This window comes from Microtus oregoni, unplaced genomic scaffold (genome assembly GCF_018167655.1).
Source record: "Microtus oregoni isolate MIOR12 unplaced genomic scaffold, Mior012 000036F_ref0000092, whole genome shotgun sequence".
Classification (NCBI taxonomy): domain Eukaryota; kingdom Metazoa; phylum Chordata; class Mammalia; order Rodentia; family Cricetidae; genus Microtus; species Microtus oregoni.
Window position 1 is genome coordinate 26,086,229 of NW_024543095.1, and position 19,830 is coordinate 26,106,058.

General features: G+C 37.0%; 1 protein-coding gene across 1 annotated transcript in view; it reads right to left on the reverse strand.

Moving 5' to 3' along the window:
* Positions 1-1,543: 1,543 nt before the first annotated feature.
* Plcxd3 (phosphatidylinositol specific phospholipase C X domain containing 3) overlaps positions 1,544-19,830 on the reverse strand; it is a 173,148-nt gene continuing 154,861 nt past the window's right edge. Inside the window, exon 3 of the mRNA XM_041631248.1 lies at positions 1,544-7,999. Within this exon, the coding sequence (XP_041487182.1) occupies positions 7,846-7,999 (154 nt within the window). The 3' untranslated portion in view covers positions 1,544-7,845. The remainder of the gene's footprint in view (positions 8,000-19,830) is intronic.

The following is a 19,830-nucleotide window of genomic DNA, read 5'->3' on the forward strand; positions in this document are numbered from 1 at the left end:
TTGGGAACAAATAGTAAGAATTAAGAAAGATATCTTCTTTCTTAGTTCTCAGGAATATAAACCTATGTTTGAACATTTTACTCCTTAGAAATAACACATAGAAAAGGTCATTGAGCATGTTTATTTGATTCTTTAGGAGCAAAATCATGTCACTTATTAGATCTTGTCAGAATCTATCAAATATGCACTTTATCAGGTCCTCTAAGGAACATTTTAGAAATGTCTTGCTTTGCTTAGTGGGAGTCTGTCATGTAGTAGGTTAAATATTTGCTGAACAAGGGTATTGAAATGTCTGCCATGAAAGCATAGCTGTGATCTTGTCAAAGAGTGTTTGTAGAACACTAATACTTCCTAAATTTGGAAATCATTACAGCTTTATATGTAGAGATCTTCTGATGTCATAAACCTACAACACATATAACAAACAGTCTTGGGTGGGTTTTGTTACCTTGACAAAAACTGGAGTTATCTGAGAAGAGGAACATTAATTAAGAACCTGTCTCAAGGGCTAGGTAGTAGTAAGTAGTAAGCCTTTAAACCCAGCCCTCTGGGAGGCAGAGACAGGCTGATCTCTATGAGTTTGAGGCTGACGTTGTCTTCATACTGAGTTCCAGGGCAGTCAAGCCTACATAGTGAGACCTTGTTTCAAAGATAACAACAACAGGAAGACACACTAACACAAAAAATACCTCCATCCAATTGACTGGTAGCCATATCTGTGGGGCATTTCCTTGATTAATGATTGACATAGCAAAGCCCATCTCACTATATGAGGTGATCCTTTGGTCAGGTTTCTAGGTGGTAGAAAAAAAGGAAGCTGAGCAAGCCCTGGAGGGAAAGCTGGTAAGTATCCTTTCTCCATGGTTTCAGCCTTGACTACAATTTCTGCCTCCAGGTTCCTATCCTGAGTTACTGCCCTGACTCTATTCAGTGATGGATTGTGACCTGGGAGTTATAAGTTGAGGTACATGTTTTCTTCCCCAAGTTGCTTTTGATCATACTGCTTTTCACAGCGATAGAAATCAAACTAAAACTAGTGGATTTATAAAGTGAACTTTTAACTATATTTCGTTGTCATATGCCTTTATAGTACTATTATAGCATTTAGAATATTTTTTTAGTAAAGCATGATTTGCATCTCCCAATAATTAGGACTATTTGGTGCAACACAAAGGCAACAAATGTTTCTGTGTTATTCAGAGTGGGAGCTTCATCAGTGTATTTCCCTCACCTTAAGCTTTTAGTTTGAGAGGCTCTGTCATAGCAAAAAGTTATATTATATATTATGTGTTGATATTTACCATCCAAAGGATGGCATCAAAAGATAATTACATTCAACATTGAGACACACTTTAACTTAACCAAAACATGCAATGTGTTCTTTTATTGTCACAGAAACATTTTTTTGTGTGTGTGTAAAGAAAATCCTGATGTGATGATGCCTGGGCTTTGTTTTTTGTTTTTGAAGATGTTCTTAATCATATTCAACTTGAAAGATCCATTTTGTTATAATGAAGCATGACTGAATATAAATTGGGAAAAATAAGCAAAACTGGTACCAGGACTTTATTAAGCAATTTCACTAGCTACAAATAAACTCTTTTAACATTAAGAACACAATTTCATATATTAAAAAAATCACATCTTCTATAGACTATAGGCATGGATTTTCATAACAGCACATGTACTGAAGTATCAATGAACAGATCCTAAAAAGAGAAGGCACAGGAATGACTTGCTCTGGTGATTTCCTGGGGTTCATGAAGGGAAACATCAGTAGCTCTACACAGTCTTGTTCTCCAGCAATGAAGCAAATCAACACAAATATGTATTGGCAGCAATCACGAGATGGAAACATATGATGGGATTTAGTTTTCCTATGTTTATCATAGGAATTTTAAGAGAGGAGGTAGCTATCAGGAAGTTTCCAGAACTTCATTTGTCTGCAGATCATGAAGGACTCTATGTTGGAAACACTGGGCATTTATTTAGGAATTCGGGCATGGTCCCAGTGTTCTAAAGCTGATATCGGAACCAGACTTAGATCTCATAGCTCATATTCAGGGTATTTTGGTTTCAGTTCCTGAAAATCAACTGCACATACAATCTGTTTCAGCAACTCTCTGTGGCGTGGGCTTTACCCCACGGATCACTTTCTGTCCTCATTGACTGCCTAGAATCATCCTCCAACGTGGGAACAAACCCTCGGGCCTAGACCATATTTCTCTTGGATTCTTTTCTCACTCACTAAAGAGTTCCTTTCATCAAATATTCTACAGTCACATAGATGACTACTTGTAATTCACAAAATAATTGTAAGGTGTTAATGAGATGGAGTGGGATGGTGGGTTCATTTGATTCCTCTCTCAAAGGAAAACACACTGAATTTTAGAAACAAGCTTTGGTCTTGAGTTAGATGGCACTCCCACTTTCCAAGAGAAGTTTTTAATATGTGCCATATGTTTGGTTGTCTCAATAACTGGGGGATTCTATTTTCAGAAATATTAGGTAGAGTCTAGTCCTCCAGCAAGCCATTATGGGGAAAAATTGAATTTGGTGGCATTCATTTAATGAAGACACTTGTTTGATTTTTCAAATGACTTTTGGGAAGATTCTTGAAAAGCATCCATAGGCTTCATGTAAAACAATATTTTCTTCACGAAGGAAGCAAAACAACAGATTTTATGAGTTGTGTTAATATAGGAGAACGATCTCAGAGCTCAGCCACCCTGCTGAAAAAGACTGGGAGGAATTATGCATAGTGTTACTAGATTAAAGGAAACAATGAAGACCTCATCCATTTAAAATTGAACCTTATGTAAATAAGAATTTTAGTGGAAGCATTTCTGATGAATTATATAGAAAACTCAATAACGTATTATTTATCTGAGATCTTAATTTCACTGCTGTTCTTTCTTTCATGTGGCAACTGTAATCATTAAAAATAAATAACCAAGAATGGAAGAAATTAGGAAGCAATGTTCATAAATCTAAGCTTAAAATATATTAGAGTTTTGCTTCCAATATGACCCCCTTTGTAGACTGGTTGGGAGTCTCCTGTTGCACACAGAAAAGAGAAAGATGAGTGCTGTTATCGGTTTTGTTGAGAAGCAAATCAGATTGGAATCATCTCATGTCAATAAAACTGTGATTCTCGTAGATCCAAGGCAGTCCATCTGATTTCATATGATCCAAACTTCAAAAGCAGTGGGTTAGAGAAATGACCTTCTATGAAAACCTTACCATTAAAGTAGAAATGATCTACCAGTACAAAATACTGTGTTGGAATTTTGGCGCTGATTCTGAAGCTGATGGAAATAAAGTTAATTTAGTCTTCTGGTGTATAATGAAGTTGGGGAACTAAGTGATATTTGGTACTTTCAAAAAACATAATTAATGAGCAACCTAGGCAGTGGAGTTGTGAGAACTCAGCTTCTTTCTAAAGCATCTGTTTCATAAGATTGCTTAAGTGACATCTTTAGAAGAAATATAATTTTTGCAAAAAAAAATAAATTCATATGCAGCAATTCTACCAAGCCCAAAGAAAACAAAGCAAAAATGACAATGAGTTAAGGCTAGCCATGATGTGCCCTTTTTCTTTAGGATAAGTTTGATTTTTAAGAAGATACAATATAATTACTCTAACCACTGACAGTTTTGACTCATACAAATGTATGCGCAGAACTAAGAACTACAAAATTGTATCACAAGTAAAATAAAAATTACACAATTTTCTATTAACACCTTTTACAAATTCTATAGAATATTTTATTATCATCATTGGGAAAACAAACAATTAGGACATTATTTTAAACTGTACATTTCACAGGGTCACCAATAAGTTATATATAGAGCATTCACACCATGTTGTCACTGAAAAACTAGTGAAAAAGACTAAAATATAGCAAAATAAAATTTTTTAGACATCTTATTTAGCATCTCCTGAGGGACAGACACTGTGTGTTATTTTCTCTTAGCGGTTCAGGATGCAAGCACTTGACCTATTCATCTCCTCTTTGGTTGACTAACCAAAGAAAAGTTAGAAAATTGTGTGATTAAATATTTGTAAAATGGTAGGACTGAAAATTAACAGATACATGCATTTCCTGAGACTTCCAACTCTCCAGTCAGTGATTCTAACAGATAGGAACCTGGACAGGTGGCACTGCCGAAAACACCTCAGATCATTAGAGGACTCAACATCTTTGGGTGACGATGTGTACACGTTCAAACATATTTAAGTTCGCATTAGATCTTGTATCTTGAGGTTAATTGACAGTATAGAGCGCTACTGCCAGAAGCTTCTATTTTCTGATGGTCTCGCTTTTTATTGGTTTTATAATGATTTTCCCCATAAGCCTTGAAAAACTGGATTTATAGTCAAGCCTGATAACACAGAATATATTGATTTCAAGAGTTAAAACTTCAATAAAACCAATTTGACTGAGTGCAACTTCAACAATGTGTGTGTGTGTGTCTTGCCAAATATTTTATTCTCTGATACATTCTCTGTTTGAGTTTCCCCAATATGGCTGAAAGTGAACACTGAGGTTACCATATAGAATTCCCTAAGGCTTTTAAAGGATAACTCCTCGTTCTCCATGTTCTCTGTGTAGTAAGAAGGAGACATAAATGGTAATGGCAGAAATATTTGCTATATTGGTCCTTCAGAGCAATCGACAGGAAAGCAAATGTAAAAAATGTTTTTATTGAGTATTTTCCCTTATTCCACTCACTCCTTGGCTTCATTGCCATAGGTTGAGTAAAACTTGGATTTTAGCTATTTATTTATTTATTTTTTATCTTTTGCTTTATAGGACTTGTAACACAAAGTGTTTTAAAGTGTCAGCGAAACAAAAAGTACATCAAGACATACTTGAAGCCTATGTGTAGCCGTCATGCTCCCTGGTCTCTGGAAAGACAAAACAGAGTTAAGGGTCTGATTGGATTGCATATCATCATTTCTCTATAAAATGAGTCTCCTCTATGAATGTGCTCCACAGCAGGGCCAATGACCAGAAGACACCCAAAGGCACCTTATCTCCATTCTCTTTCCCAGAAATCTCATTTAGTGAACTCTCTTGGGGTTTATTTCTATCTTAGTCCTTATTTAGAAGTTAAGGCAAGTCCATTTATCTCAGCGCCTATTATCTAGAAACTAACTCTATATCCATATGGAAATCATAAGTTCAGACTGAAAGTAATTTCTTGCTAACAAACTTCTGTGTAGACATCTTTAATGGCAAAATCCACAATACAAACAAACCAACCCTCTTTCCTAGTTAAGTAATTTTAGTCTAATGCTTCATTATGTTTATTCTTCCCAGTACACATAACAATATCACAAAGTTGACTATGTGCTAACACTGTAGTAAAACATCCAAATTCAAGAAAATACAATAAAGTTACTTTAACATTGCATTCAGTTTTGGCTAACAGATTAAGAATCTGTTTTGTCATATTGTAAAGTTAAATAATTGTGTCATTGCAACTGTGCTTGGCTGTAGATGCTCATGAGGCATCAAAATTGAGTAATCACAGAGCAGATTGATTCCAAAAGCAAATTTATAGAGAATAATGTCAACAATTGGTTAAATAGAGTTCCTATTCATCTGCACAAAAGATCAAGCGAAACAGACAGATAATAGACTTGCAGAGGATAGATAAACAAAAAAAGAAAAATATGCTTTGTGAATATTAAGTCCCAAGCTGTGATGGTTTTATAAAAAGTATTTTAAATGATAAACTACTGCGTTTTCAAATGTTTTGTAACATTTTCCATACATTGCTAAAGGAGGATATTTTTATTTTATTGTTTAGATTTTTGAGAATGGATCTCACTATGTAGCTCAGGATAACCTTGAGCTCAAAGTATAAACCAGGCTACTCTTGAAGAAATGCTAATTCTCCTGCCTCTCATATTCTGGGATTATAGGCATGTACTACGATGCCTGGCTCTGGGATTCATCTTTAAGTTATACTACTTATTAATAATCAGTGTTTTTATTTAAAGACAAGTATCCTATGTTTTCATATAATCTGTGTGTGTTTGTGTATCTCAGTATCAGCTTGCCTGCACCAGAGTATGTGTGACAAATTACACACACACAACTGGAACTATAAACTTATCTGCTGCATGTACAGTCACGTTACTTATTCTAAAAAGAAACCACATTTTTCAACAAACATTCTATTTCGTATATCAATTTTCCTTCACTTTCTGTAGTTGTTAGAAAGTACTCTAATAAAGAGTATCTATAATCTAAGTCAACTCTTGGCTATTTATAATATTGAGATGTAAACTTTAAACCAACTCCTTATCTAGGTCAAAGGGATTAACTCATATGTGCTCCATTCAAATTAATTAAAAGCCAAGGCCATGCTTTGATTTCTCCAGGAGTACGATATGCATGGAAATCCATTATCCCAGGAAACTACTGAAGGTTAATTATTTCTATGTGTGAAGATAAAATAATCCATAATTTTAGGAACTTTAGCAATTGTATAGTTTTTAATAAATCCCTCATGATCTTCATGTGAAACATATAGAGGGGGATTGTGCCCTTTGAAGTTTGTTTTTGGAGTTGCCAAATACTACAAAGACACAAGTAGAATACAGCACTCAAAAGTGTGTTAACATTGTTTTTCTTGTATTACCAAATGGGATGCCACTGAAACTTTGTATGAGACCTCAGCTCCTTGGCCTTTTTCTCACCGCAAGCAGCATGGAACCCAGACTACTTACTGAATTTCAGTCTGGAGATATCATACATATTGAAAGAATTTGTGAAGGAACTTTAGAGACTATGGATCGAGTCTCAAAAACGTTATTGGAATTCCCTCTGCATTTCTTCACCTTCTTTCTAAGTTATAAACATAAATGAAGCGTCTTTAAAACTGTTTTTCATAATCTGGGTTTTAGAATTATGCATTTGGAATCCCAAATATATAGGAGAGCCTTATGGTGGTCTTTCTTTTTGATTTTTGAGAAAAATTAAAATTATTAAGAGAAGTTTTTATGGATTTAATTTTTTTCTGATTGCCACACAATTGTAACTTGACATTTGCAAGGCATTATTATTTAAGACTGCTGAATTAAAATTATAGCTATCTCTGATTATAGTCTTCTTTTATTCTTTTTAAAATATAAAGTTGATGCTCATAGTCTTTCCAAACAACATTTTTGCACAGTAGTCATAGCTGCCTCACACGGAAATACTCTGTAACACCAATGTTTTCATAGAACGCAAAAATCACTAATGACTGCCAATATTACCAATGCAGGGAAACAGATTTGATGCATATTTTCTATGATCAAGAATTAGCTACAATTGCCCAATTGCAGATGACTATGGAATATTTTATCAAATCTCACAAAACAAACACATTTCAGTACAACAATGTAATACACATTACGTTGGGCATTCAATTGTTTTGAGACCCATATAGCATCTAATTAGAAAGAGCGAGCAAGAGAGAGGGAGTGGAAAGGGTAAAGGGTATGAATAGTATAGGAGCCCGAGGTTGAAATTAGAAAATGCAGTCAAGTAAACACTCATGAGTTACATATCACAAACATTAATTCTTAAAAACAAAATTCACTGTTCTTTTCTATTCCTAACACTAGTAGTAGATTTTGCTCACCAAATGGGAAATGACATATTTATAGTAATGCAGAATATGGTTACAATCACTGAAGACACGGTATTCCCTCTTTTCCCACTCACTACCATCCCTAATTCCTTCAGAGACTTGGTGGAATAGGAAATTCAGAGGGTGTATTGATAATATGTCTAATACAATGAGGCTTCTCTATCTTACTCATGGACACTCCAAAGAGTAATATCAAGTGTTGGCTTCTCCTTCATCAAAGACATAGTTGAGTTTTATGACAGTGCTGATAAAATCACCAAGTTCTACAAAATCAGCAGTGACAATATTGATGCCACTCTCTCCTGGCTTCTGGGTGCGGACCCACTGCATCATGGCCGGAAGAGCTCTGAGAAAGGAAACAAAAAGAGAAGTTAAATAAGGCATGGTGCATCATGGCTATCTCAGATACAAGCACAGGTAAAAATGTGTGAAATTGCTAAAATAAACTACAGTGAATTCTTGAGTCTTTTTAAATTTATTCATGTGTACATGCATATACATAAATCACAATGTGTACATGAGGAGGTCAGAGGAGAGCTTGTAGGGATTGGTTCCCTCCTTCCACAGTGCGTGTTTCAAGGATTAGACTCAGGCTGTCGTGCTTGATAGCAAATGCCTTTACAAATGCTGTTGAGACATTTTCCTGACCCTGAATTCTTGTAACTAAAACCTGAATAAGAGATCTTACCATACTGCTCTACATTGACTCTTCAAGTTTGGAAGAGTTATACTTTATACTTTATATATGTTATTAAGTATATACTGTTATACTTTACAATGAATCTTGAATTTTTCCTCTGGTTTTGCACACTATAATTTCATACCCTGTGGGATGACGAGGTGAGAAATGAATCCTTCTACTTAGTAAATATTTATCACATAGCCATTGTTTTGGGGAAATATATTAAGGTGTAAATTGCCACAAAGCAAAATATTTCTGTCTTTAAAAATTTTATGATTTGGTGATAAGCAGGTGAGCAAAGAAGAAAGTCCCAATAAAGTATAATTATTGCTCTTTCCTTTCAGCCTGTTAACTGAGTTCCTAGTACTTAGGAGTTCCCATTATAAGCACTTGAAATATTCAAGAGAATGAAAAAGAAAAATATTAGCATATAGGGTCAACTAGTTGACTCAGTAGTTAAGAGAGCTTGTAGCCATGTCTTTTGAGCTGAGTTTGAGCCTTGGGGAAGGCAAAAACTGACACCTGAATATTGTTTTCTGTCATGTGCACTGTGGTGTAATACACATATATCATTAGTAAACAAATTAATGTAGAAAATGTAAGTTTATATTTTAATAAATACATCCAATAAATGATAAAATTAAGTAAATTATCGCAGTTTGGCAAGAGAAAACAGATGCTATAAAATAAAATAAAGAAATAAAGACAGCAATATAAAGCTGAGAAAGAGAAGTGTATATTACATTACAGCTTTGAACTCTCAGTTTATTAGACCTCACTGATAAGGGGATATCTATACAAAGTTTTTTTTCCTTTTTAAACAAGGAGTTAGTCACATGGCTGTCTAGAAAAGGCATCCTAACTACTGACATGGCCCAAAAGATGTAGGATAACTAAACTTAGGAAAAAAGTATAGAGAATAGTGAAAGATAGTGAGGACTATGGCAAAATAGGGTTGATTCCTGTCAGAAATATGTATCAGATACTTTGCCTAATGCTGTGACAAAAAAAAAATGGCAAAAGCAATTCGAGGTTTTATTTCATAGTGGAGAAGGCATGACAGTGGGAGAGTGGAAAGCTGGTCACGTGGGGTCTGCAGTCAGAGCAGAGACAGAGAAGTGCTGGTGCTCATCAAGACCTTTTTATCCCTGCTAGATACCAGGAACATATTCAGAGTGCTGTCTTTCTTCCTCAGTTAAACTTCTCCAGAAAAACTCACACAGACATACACAAAGGCTTGACTCCTAGGTTATCCTAAAACCCAGTCAAGTTGACAATGAGGAACAACTATCAACAATCCACCCTTTGTCAACATGATACCTAAATACAAGTTTTTAAAAAATTATTATTAATTTTTAAAGATTATAATATAATTGCAACACATACAATGTATCAAAATATGAAGCTATGGATTCCAATCCTAATGGCTATATCCATAAAAATCACTCTGGTACCTAAGCCTCAGGGATCTTGGTGTAAGTGGAGAAAGAAAAATTGTAAAAGCCTGAAGATCAGGGAGTTGGCTGTAAAATTGCTCATCCTAGAAATGTCAGAAGCTACACCCATAAAATCTCATCAACAAGGCTGGTTAGACATAAGCTGAACAAGGACAGCAACAATAGGCATGATAAAGTAGATGAGAGAAAGCCCACAAGGCCGCAAAACTACACTAAGTACTACATCATTTTAAAATCACTACGATCCACCCCTTGTCTCAATGGGCTCACGGACATTTCATAATTTTAAACATTTTCAATCGAACTTCAAAATCCCCATAGTCTTAACAGGCAGGATCAATACCACTCAGAGCCAAAAGTTTCTTCTGGGATTCAAAACCATTTCATACTTGAGCACTCTGGAAAAAAATGTAAACAAGTCAGTTATATTCTTCCAATATTCAACGCCACAAAGTAAGCATTCCTATTAAAAATGGATGGAAGGAGAATAACAAAGAAATACCTGACAAAAGCAAACCCAAAACCCAACAGGGAAAACACCAAGCCTAGCTACTCTGTCAAATACCCGAAATGTGTGGTGTCACCAAGTTTCTTGCAGAACAACCCCCCTGGTACCTGGAATACATGTAGCCTTCCCTGGACCCTGTTTCACTCCATGATTTTCTTTGCAAATATCCAACAGTCATGGCACCTTCAACATCCTGAGTCATCCATTGTGACTTAAACTTCAATACAGCTTCCTCCAACACCCTCTCAAGACATCCTTGTAGAGAATCAAATTATGTCACAGATTTTTGTAGCATTCACAGCTTTTTGGAGCCTCATTTCCAGCTTCCATCACCCATTCATTTCACATTTTGAATTTTTATAAAACCAGAACTCTATGAATGATGCTGCAAACTCTACTGCTAGTTAAGATGTAGTCTGGTCCTTTTTACCATAGCTGCAAGGGCCTTTGCACACTTAGTGACTGAACTTTGGGGAAAAATTCCTAAATGGTTGTTTTGGAGCTGAGAACCCCTTTGGTGGTATAAATAAAGCAGTCTCTCTCCTTTCAAATGAAATTTGTTTTGTTTTGTTTGTTTGAAGTCTGGAGTCTTTGTTGGTATCTTGTCTTCAAGGCAACTTTCTATTTCCCTATGTGAAATGCGAGTTTTTCTTTAATTGCCTCCCTTCTTACTGTAAAACTAGGTAAACCCAGGCAGCAGTAGCCACACTACAGCCTGGAAAGCTATGTTGTTTGGAAACATCTCCCATGGTGTTAGCAACATGAACAGCACATAGTTGGTGGAGCAGAATGAGAATATCAGAAGCCAATGTGTGCATCTGTAGCAACTGACCTTTAAAAATGGTGTGAGGAACATGAGTAGGAGAAAAGATGGACTTTTCAATAAGCTGTTCTAGAAACTGGGTCTTTGTAAGCAGAAGAATGAAGTCGGATCTCTATCTCTCCACAATTACATAAAAATTAGGATGAGCTGCATTGAAAATGCAAATACAACATGTAACTAAGACACTATTAGAATAAAACATAGTTGGAACACTTCAAGACATTAGAACACAGGACTTGCAGAAACGAGATCATCTATTTCCTTTCCACAAGTGAAAATAGAAAAAATAGGACTAAATAAAACTTATAATTCTTCATAGCTAAGAAAACAATCAACAGAGCAGAGTCAACCCACAGAACAGGAGAATAAACTTGTGCTGTATATAGTTAAGTTAATATTCAAATTACAAAGATAACCTAGAGTACTAGGTAGAAAATGCAAGTCAAATTTCATCCAACGAATAATCTGTTCTAAATCTGCACAGTAAACTTAATATACATTTCTCAAAGGAAAATGTAAATAACTAGCTTATATATGAAGTTTTGAGTATCATCTGCTGCTAAGAAGATAAGATCATAGCAAAATTAAATCATTTTAGTTAGATAATTATCATCAAAAAGGGGTGAGTTTAGGCATGATCTCTGGGGTAGCAAGTTTATACTATGTGAAACCCTGGGATCAGCACACACACACACACACACACACACACACAAAGATAACAAATGACTGTGAGGATACAGTATAAGGAAACCCTTGCACACTTTAGAGCATATATTAAAACAGCCATTATAGAAAACAATAGAGATTTCCCTCAAATATTTAGAAATAGAGTATCATTATATTGAATGTTAGCCAAAGCAATAGAATAAATGTGTTAAAATAATGTCTGTACTTACATATTAATACTCTACTATTAAGAAAAGTCAACAAATGGTAACAACCTAAATGGCCATCCACAGATGAATAGATGAACTTAAAGGAATACTATTCAGCTGTATAAAGAATAAAGTGCTGCTATTTTCAACAACATTGATGGAACCGGAGGTCACCACATTAAGCAAGCCAGAAACAAATGAAGACACATATCATGTGAACTCACTTACATGAGGGGTGTAAAAAAAGTTTGCCTTGTAGATATTGGGAGTAGACTGGTAAATACAATGCCTACAAAACATTCAAAGCTAGACTTATGAAAAATTCAAAACTAGACTTACGAAGAAGGGATAGTAAACAGGTTGGTAGTGAGATTGAAGTCATTTGTTCCTACACACAGAGAAAAGTAAGACAAAAACTCATCTTCAAACAAATGATAATGATAACATACTATCTATTTGTAGAATAAACTGGAATAAATGATGTTGAATGTTTTTCCTACAAGGAAAAGATAAATGTTTGGGGAGATCAATGTGTTTACCTTGGTTTGAACATTGCACACCACGCCTTTAATGAAGTATCAGCTGGTGGTCCATAATTGTGTATCCAGTTAAGTAAAAGATGGTAGATTCTTAGGTTAATCAAGACCGAAACAATGCATCCTGCTTTGGAATAGCAACAACGTGTCTTTGAAATAGTGACAAATGACAATTTGTGTGGGATTGGATGCAGACAGAAGAAAGAGGTCATGGATTAAACTAGATTTCTAATGAAATTCAGGCATTTACTATCTTGGAAAGATCAGGATGATATCTTTCTGTCACAAGAGATAAGTTTAGAGTCAGACACCAAGATGCCTGCAGAATGCATGCATTGAGACCTTAAGTGGCCATTAACAGAAGCACAGACACCAGCTAAAGCAACATTTGGTGAGGATGCTATATGTGGATGTTTCTCCAGATACTGGAAAACGTATCTGTACAACTGAATCTATTGGGGCAAAGCTGGATGAACAGCCTTTGGCTGCACTAAAGCTTTCAATCATACTTTTAAGATCCTGATCCATATTCCTAAATCTCTTCATTATCACATTCAAGACACACTGAGATGGATACCGCTGCTTCTCAAACGTTCTCAGAGGTCCACTGCCTCCAAAAACAGACCAGTAGGTGGGGAAATTTGGTTCTCACAGCCACAGTTTCAGAAGATTCTCATCTTAACCACTCTGGATCTCTGGATCAAAGGTACTCATTAGAAAGGCACTGTGCTAACGTGTGTGCAGCCCCTCAGGTTTGGACCCCATCAGTCTCTTTTGGATTTGCTGAAGAGGAGGAGGCATCCCTGCTATGAATACAGCATCACCCTTGCATTTTACAAAAGCATATATATGTATCTGTGGAAGAATGTCATGAACAGAGTCTATTTTTCAGAAAGAATGCTCTGTCAACAGCTAACTCACCCACAGAGGTAAGAGGAACTGTAACAGATGCCAAGGCCAGTGTTGCCTGTGTTTACCTTGACTGAGACTGTTTCCCAGAGTTCTTTGGTATCAGGTCACCAGAGGCTAGTCAGCACCCAAATCTCCATCTTGGATCCGTGACCATTGCAGACAGCCTCATATGCCCTCACTATACTGAGATTAAATTCCTGGTCCTTGAATTTAGACCTATTTGTGATCTCTATTGAGAGAGGTCAGGAGAACATAAGACAGCATTTTTCCTCTCTTTCTCTCTCTCTCTCTCTCTCTCTCTTTCTTTTTGCTATAAAATAGATCGCTTTGAGGACTGGTGATATATTCTTGGAATAGTTTGCTGTCCTCCAACAAAGCACAAGTATTACATTGAAAACATTATTTCACTGAGTTAGGAGCATATTTCTATTTTCTATGCATGCATGCATACTTTCTAACAGTCGCTATGGTACTAAAGCCAAAACAAGCAATTATGCCAAGTTGACTCTCAAATACTTAGACAGTTGTAAGTAGAGTTATGTTAAACAAGAAGAATCACTACACATGATTAAACTTGCAAACACCACTGCACATTTATATGTGTAGTGCACCACACCCATCTGCGCTCTATGCAGTTTGTGAGTCGGGCAAGGGGCTGGAGATTGAAACACACAAAGACTCACAGACAGAGAGCCAGAGACACAGGTCATCCTTGAAACAAGAATGCCCCCTTTATTGTGTTCAGAGGCAGTTTATATAGGGATCCTTAACTAATAGCCATGCCCCAGCCAAACCCACCAGAAACCACTCTCCTGCCATCAGGAACTCCTGAGGGTCTCAGGTGCAAGCATTGCAAGTTGTTTACCAGAAATTCAGGACCTTGGGGGTTCACAGCTCCCAACAATATGGAGTAGTGTTTCTTTTATGATTGCTCTCCTAGATCCTTTGAATCACTCATCCTGTTTTCCTTTCTCCTTGGTGACATTTTAATACCACAGAAAAAAATGCCTATTTATTTATACGTCTGTGATCATACCATTTATATATTTATGTTTTATAAAAAGTTTTAGTTTGCTTCATCAGGAATCAATTTTTGCCCCTTGGAGGCAATATTGCTACTGAGAGTGTGCAATGTACAGGGAAATGATAAGTAGTCAATTTTACTTAGCATCAAGCAGATAAGTAGAAAGAACTCACAAAGTCTCTTCTGGCAGAAATAAAATACCAATGGGTGAATAGTCTTGGGTTTGTCAGTTAAGGGATGTTGTAAGAAGCCAGGCCAGGCTCACAAACAGTTGAAGTTTGTTTCTCATAGTCTGGGGTCTGGAAGGATCAAAATCAAGGCTGACGCTTTGTCATGGAAGTGCACTGTGGTTCACAGAGAGACTTTATATCTTCAGGTTAAACAATGGTGGGAAAATAACCTCAGGTAAACAGGTGTATCTCATAAATCATAAAACCCACAAACTGATACACACACACACACATGTACACACACATGTATACAGAGAGATATAGAGATAGATAGATAGATAGATAGATAGATAGATAGATAGATAGATAGATGGGTAGATAGAGAGACATGCACACCCATGACTAGAAGCAGCATATCTGGTTAAAGCTTGCTTAAAAAAAACTGATTTAAATTATTTCCCTAAAATTGTACTCTGAGAAAAAAATGCATAATATAAGCACAGCTCTTTCCTTCCAACCCATTCACTGAGCACCTAGTACTTACAAGTTCCCACTGTAAGCGCATGAACCATTCACGAGAACAAAAGAGAAAATTTGTTAGTTTACAGTGTCAGCTAGTTGGCTCAACACTTATGAGTGTTTGTTGTCAAGTCTGATGACCTAAGTTTGATGTTTGTCCTCTTAAAGATTATCACATCAACTGGAAAGATAGGTAGAGGAGAGAGGGGTAATGTTACATTTGTATTTCAGGTCCCAGTTAACCGCAGTTGTAAAATAGAAGTGATAATATCCTGAGTTTTGTACACTCATACTCGCGGGATAAGGTCATTGATAGCGCATCTTAGATAGAGGTCAGTGTTGTTAACACTACTTAGCCGCAACAGATGTGTTCTGAGCGATATAAGATACAGGCACAAAAGCTGCAGCCACACTAGAGAGATGGGGGCACAAGAATTGACAAGTGTCACCCTTCTCCAAAAGGTACTAGTAGTTTAAGATTTTCAAGGGAAGTTTCTAAGTCATAGGAAGTTTGTGAGCTATTTCTAAACTCATTCCCATGCTCGGAAAGTAGCTATCTTAGTTTTGTTTTTGTGGTGTTTGTTTAACAGAAAGCAATGAAATCAAAGCAAAGCAGGATAAGCCATCCATTTCCCTTGATGATGGCAACAGCATCCCATTTTGTTATAGCTAGAAAGACTGTTAAAAATCCATTTTCAATTAAAAGAAGATCATACGAAGTACAAGAAAAATGAGAGCTCAGAAAATATGCTGTGTCCTCAGGCTCATCACTTGCTCCCAGGCAGTGTTTCGGAATGAGTCACAGCCCTGCTAGGAGACAGAATGTGAGCACAGCCAGCCCTCTGATGGGGCCTCCTGGTGTGCAAGAACTATTCTGTCTGTTAATTTTTTCAAGGGAATGAAGCATAAGGAAAGCTTTACCAATTCTAAACAAAGAACCCGTTCAATATATTAATAAGATTAGGTTGCAAGAAGACACAATAATCTTTCTTTTACTTGAAGAACCTCAAGTTCTGTGTGAAATAAAGAGTTCTCACTTTGCACACTCTTATTCTTCAATACCGACAGCCCCCAACTGCAATGCCACTGCACCGCACTAGGAATTTGAGTTTCGAAAGCACAGGAGAGATTCACCTTTGTGCACAGAACCGCTTCTATCTGTTGGCAGCTCTCCTCCCCTTTGGAAAGATTCCCATTTGCTAAGAGCTGCTGCTGACCTTGTGATGAAGAGTCTTAAGTGTTCCTGGTTTTGCTAGGGAAAAAAGAACTCTCCACGTCTCTCTGGATTTGTTCCTTAGGGCTCAGTGTTTTTATAGTTAGACCCAGGCATAGCAGAGGGAGCAATGTTAAAGGGCATTACTGCCTACCATCTGCAGCTTGTGACTCCACCAAACTGCTACAAATATTTACTGTTAGCCAGATTTTTTAAAAATAAATCCAGTGTTTAATTTTTCTCTTGAATTAGGATGCAATAACCACACACATTTATGGAATCCAGAATTATATTTAATACATAAATTCAGTGTTTAATTTTTCTTTTGATTAATATGTAATAATCACACATATTTGTGGAATGCAGAATTGTATTTAAAACATGTATCACCACCATGCCCTTTATCATTTCTTATTTTTGGAGTTTTTCAGCTCTTTTTTTTTCTTTAAAAAATTGCATTTATTTATTTATTTATCGAGGGAGAAGGAAGAGGGAGCCTGTGGATGCATGTCATGGCACATATGTGGTATAGAAGACAATTTGAATGAGTCAGTTCTCTGATTATACGATATGGCTCCTAGAGATAGACAGGTCAACAGAAGGCAAGCACATATAACTACTGAGTTGTCTCACTATCCCTAGACTCTCTTTCCTAGTTCTTAAGTAGAGAATAGAAAGTTATGAACTATAGCTCCAACCATAGATGATAAACATTATCTAACCTCATTCTGTTTTCTTCAACTTTGCAGCTATGTCTTTGTTTTGAGATTAACTTTTTTGTTTCAAATATGAAAGTCTGCAGTATTATCTTTCTATGCATGAGTTATTTTTCACTCACCACAAATTCCTATGTTTCTCTCTATTTTGTCAAAAAATGACAGGGCATATTCTTTTTATAGCCAAATAACATTCTGTGGTATGCACTATATAAGCCTCTTCTCTACCTAGTTACATTTCAGCAGACAACTGGCATTTTTTCTGCAACTTTGCTGTAGTGAGTAGTGCTACAATGAACACAAGTGTTCTAGTATCTCAAGTGAAGAAAGACCTATAAAGATTAAGTGCAATAACATGCAAATGCAACCAGAAGGCAATGGTGTTCCATCATCAGTGTTAGTGCCTACATGGTGTGTATATGTAGTTAGCTCTATTTTTCTAGTGAGGTGACTTTCAAGCAGGTGACTGAGGACAGTTGCTCTGTCAAGTGGATAGCGTGTTGGATCATATGGGTCAGCATCTCAGATTCTACCTGCTAGATGGTGGGAGGTTTTGTCCCCACTTCTAGGAGGATTGCAGGCTATCAGCTCTAAGCTGGATTTCCATGTATGAACTGCCAGCAGCTAGAAAGCCGCTTTACTGAAGCTCATACATCATTCCTGCAGAAAACATGCACTTAATGTTGGTGCATGTTGGAAGGGGTGAACAGGTACACTGGGTTCAAGGCATGTCAACTGATATATAGGCTTTAAGTAGTAGGGTTACTCCACATGATTGGTTTCGATTAGTTTCAGCAGTGCTAGAAGATGGGCCCCAGGTACAGTGGAAGCGCTATTGGAGAGAGGAGGCTCAATCCCTAGAACAGCAAGATAGAGTCAAAGGATTTGAGACTCCCCAAGACCGAATTCTCAGTGAGGGCCATTATGCTGATGCACAGAGTCCGGCTATTTGCATAAACATATCTTTCCCCTATGCTATACAGCAGCTTCTGTTTACAAAATGGTGCCCACTGTGTGGAGTATGGATCCACATAAGATCTAAGAAACCTTAAGAAAAATGCTCTTGTTTACGGTATTGTGTTTGTAAAGCTTATTTAAAAATGTAATGTATAATTAAAAATTACAGATTAATAGATAGTCATTTATAATAGTCAAACTTGTAGTCATGTTAGTTAGATTTTCTAAATGTACAGAGATCTATTTCAAATGAATAGGTATTTTTCAACTTTTCCAAAGACCTACTGAATATGGCTTTTAAAATTTTTTTAAGAACTTAGACTTTTTTTGACAGTGAGACATGTCTGCTTCTTGAAGCACCAATTACTTCAGAGAGGTTGATGGTCATTGAAGAAACTCATTATGGAACTTGTCTTCAATGTGACAACTCTAGCCATTTGGGCAAGAAACTGCTCTTGCCTGGACTGCTTTAGGGGATGCTGTGTGAACTGGACACGCAGGACCCACAGAAAAATGATTGCTGAACTTGCCAAAAGAAGGTAAGATGATCCTTTAGAGTTCCTGTTCATGAAAGAACTGACAGACATATTGCAGGACACAGAAGAAAGCAACTGATGAACTTTGTCAGTACAAGACAGAACAGATCTTCAAATTTCCTGCTGCACTTAAAAGCCTGCCAGATATTATGGGCCTGTAGGCTAAAGATGGATGCTCCAACATTACAGAAGAACTTTGGGTGACTGTCCAGGCAGCAAGATGTCTCTGTCAATTCTAGAACTTTGGAAGTTGTTTACAATGCACTTCCTGTTTATTTAGATAAAATTATATCCTTCTGGGGACTTTGATGGAGTTGAAGACAGATAGTTATAATTTTCCTTAGTTATAATAAAAGATAAATTAGATATGAAAATTTAGACTTAGAAAGAAATATTGTAACTGTAATTCTGGTTTGATACCTATTTTGTTATATGTAATTTTATTATGTTAACGTTAAAATCTTCCTTTTTATTTAGACAGAAAAGGTGAGATGGTATGGATGCCCTTCTGTATATGTGTTGCCTTTATTGGTTGGTGAATAATGTTCTTTGGGCCAATGGCTTAGCAGAGTAAAGCCAGGTGGGAAATCAGAACACACACACACACACACACACACACACACACACACACAGAGAGAGAGAGAGAGAGAGAGAGAGAGAGAGAGAGAGAGAAGAGAGAGAGGAGGCAGAGTCAAAGAGATGCCATGTAGCTAGTGAAGGAGAAAGATGCCAGACCTTATAAGTAGATCAGAACCTTGTGGTGATACATAGATTAATAGAAATGTGTTAATTTAAGATTAAGTTAAAAAGAGCTGCTGAGGAGTTCCATCTTGATGGGTGAGTGTGTGCTATCCAGGGGCGGATTGTCCCGGAAGAGAGCACAAACCCCCCTCCCCCAGATCCTTCTGCAGGGCTGTCTTTTTTACGCACAACCCAGCCCCCCAGCACTCCCCCCCCGACCCTGCCCTGCTGTATGCTAGGACAAGTGCTCAAGAACAGTTTTAAGCTCCTACACTAAGGCTACCCACCCAGAGCTGTGAGTGTCTGCCTACTGAGCAGGCCTCAAGGTCCCCTGTAAGGGAGTCTGGGCACCTTCAGCTTGTGCTCCAGGGGTGCCTGTGCTCTCCTGGATCTCGTCCTGCCTGCCCCGTTTTTCCTATTACCCCCGGATCATTGGGCTACCAGGCGGCCCTGTTTAGGTGCTGAGGAGTTCCATCTGGACAGCCTGCGTTTTCTGCTAGGTCCTTTG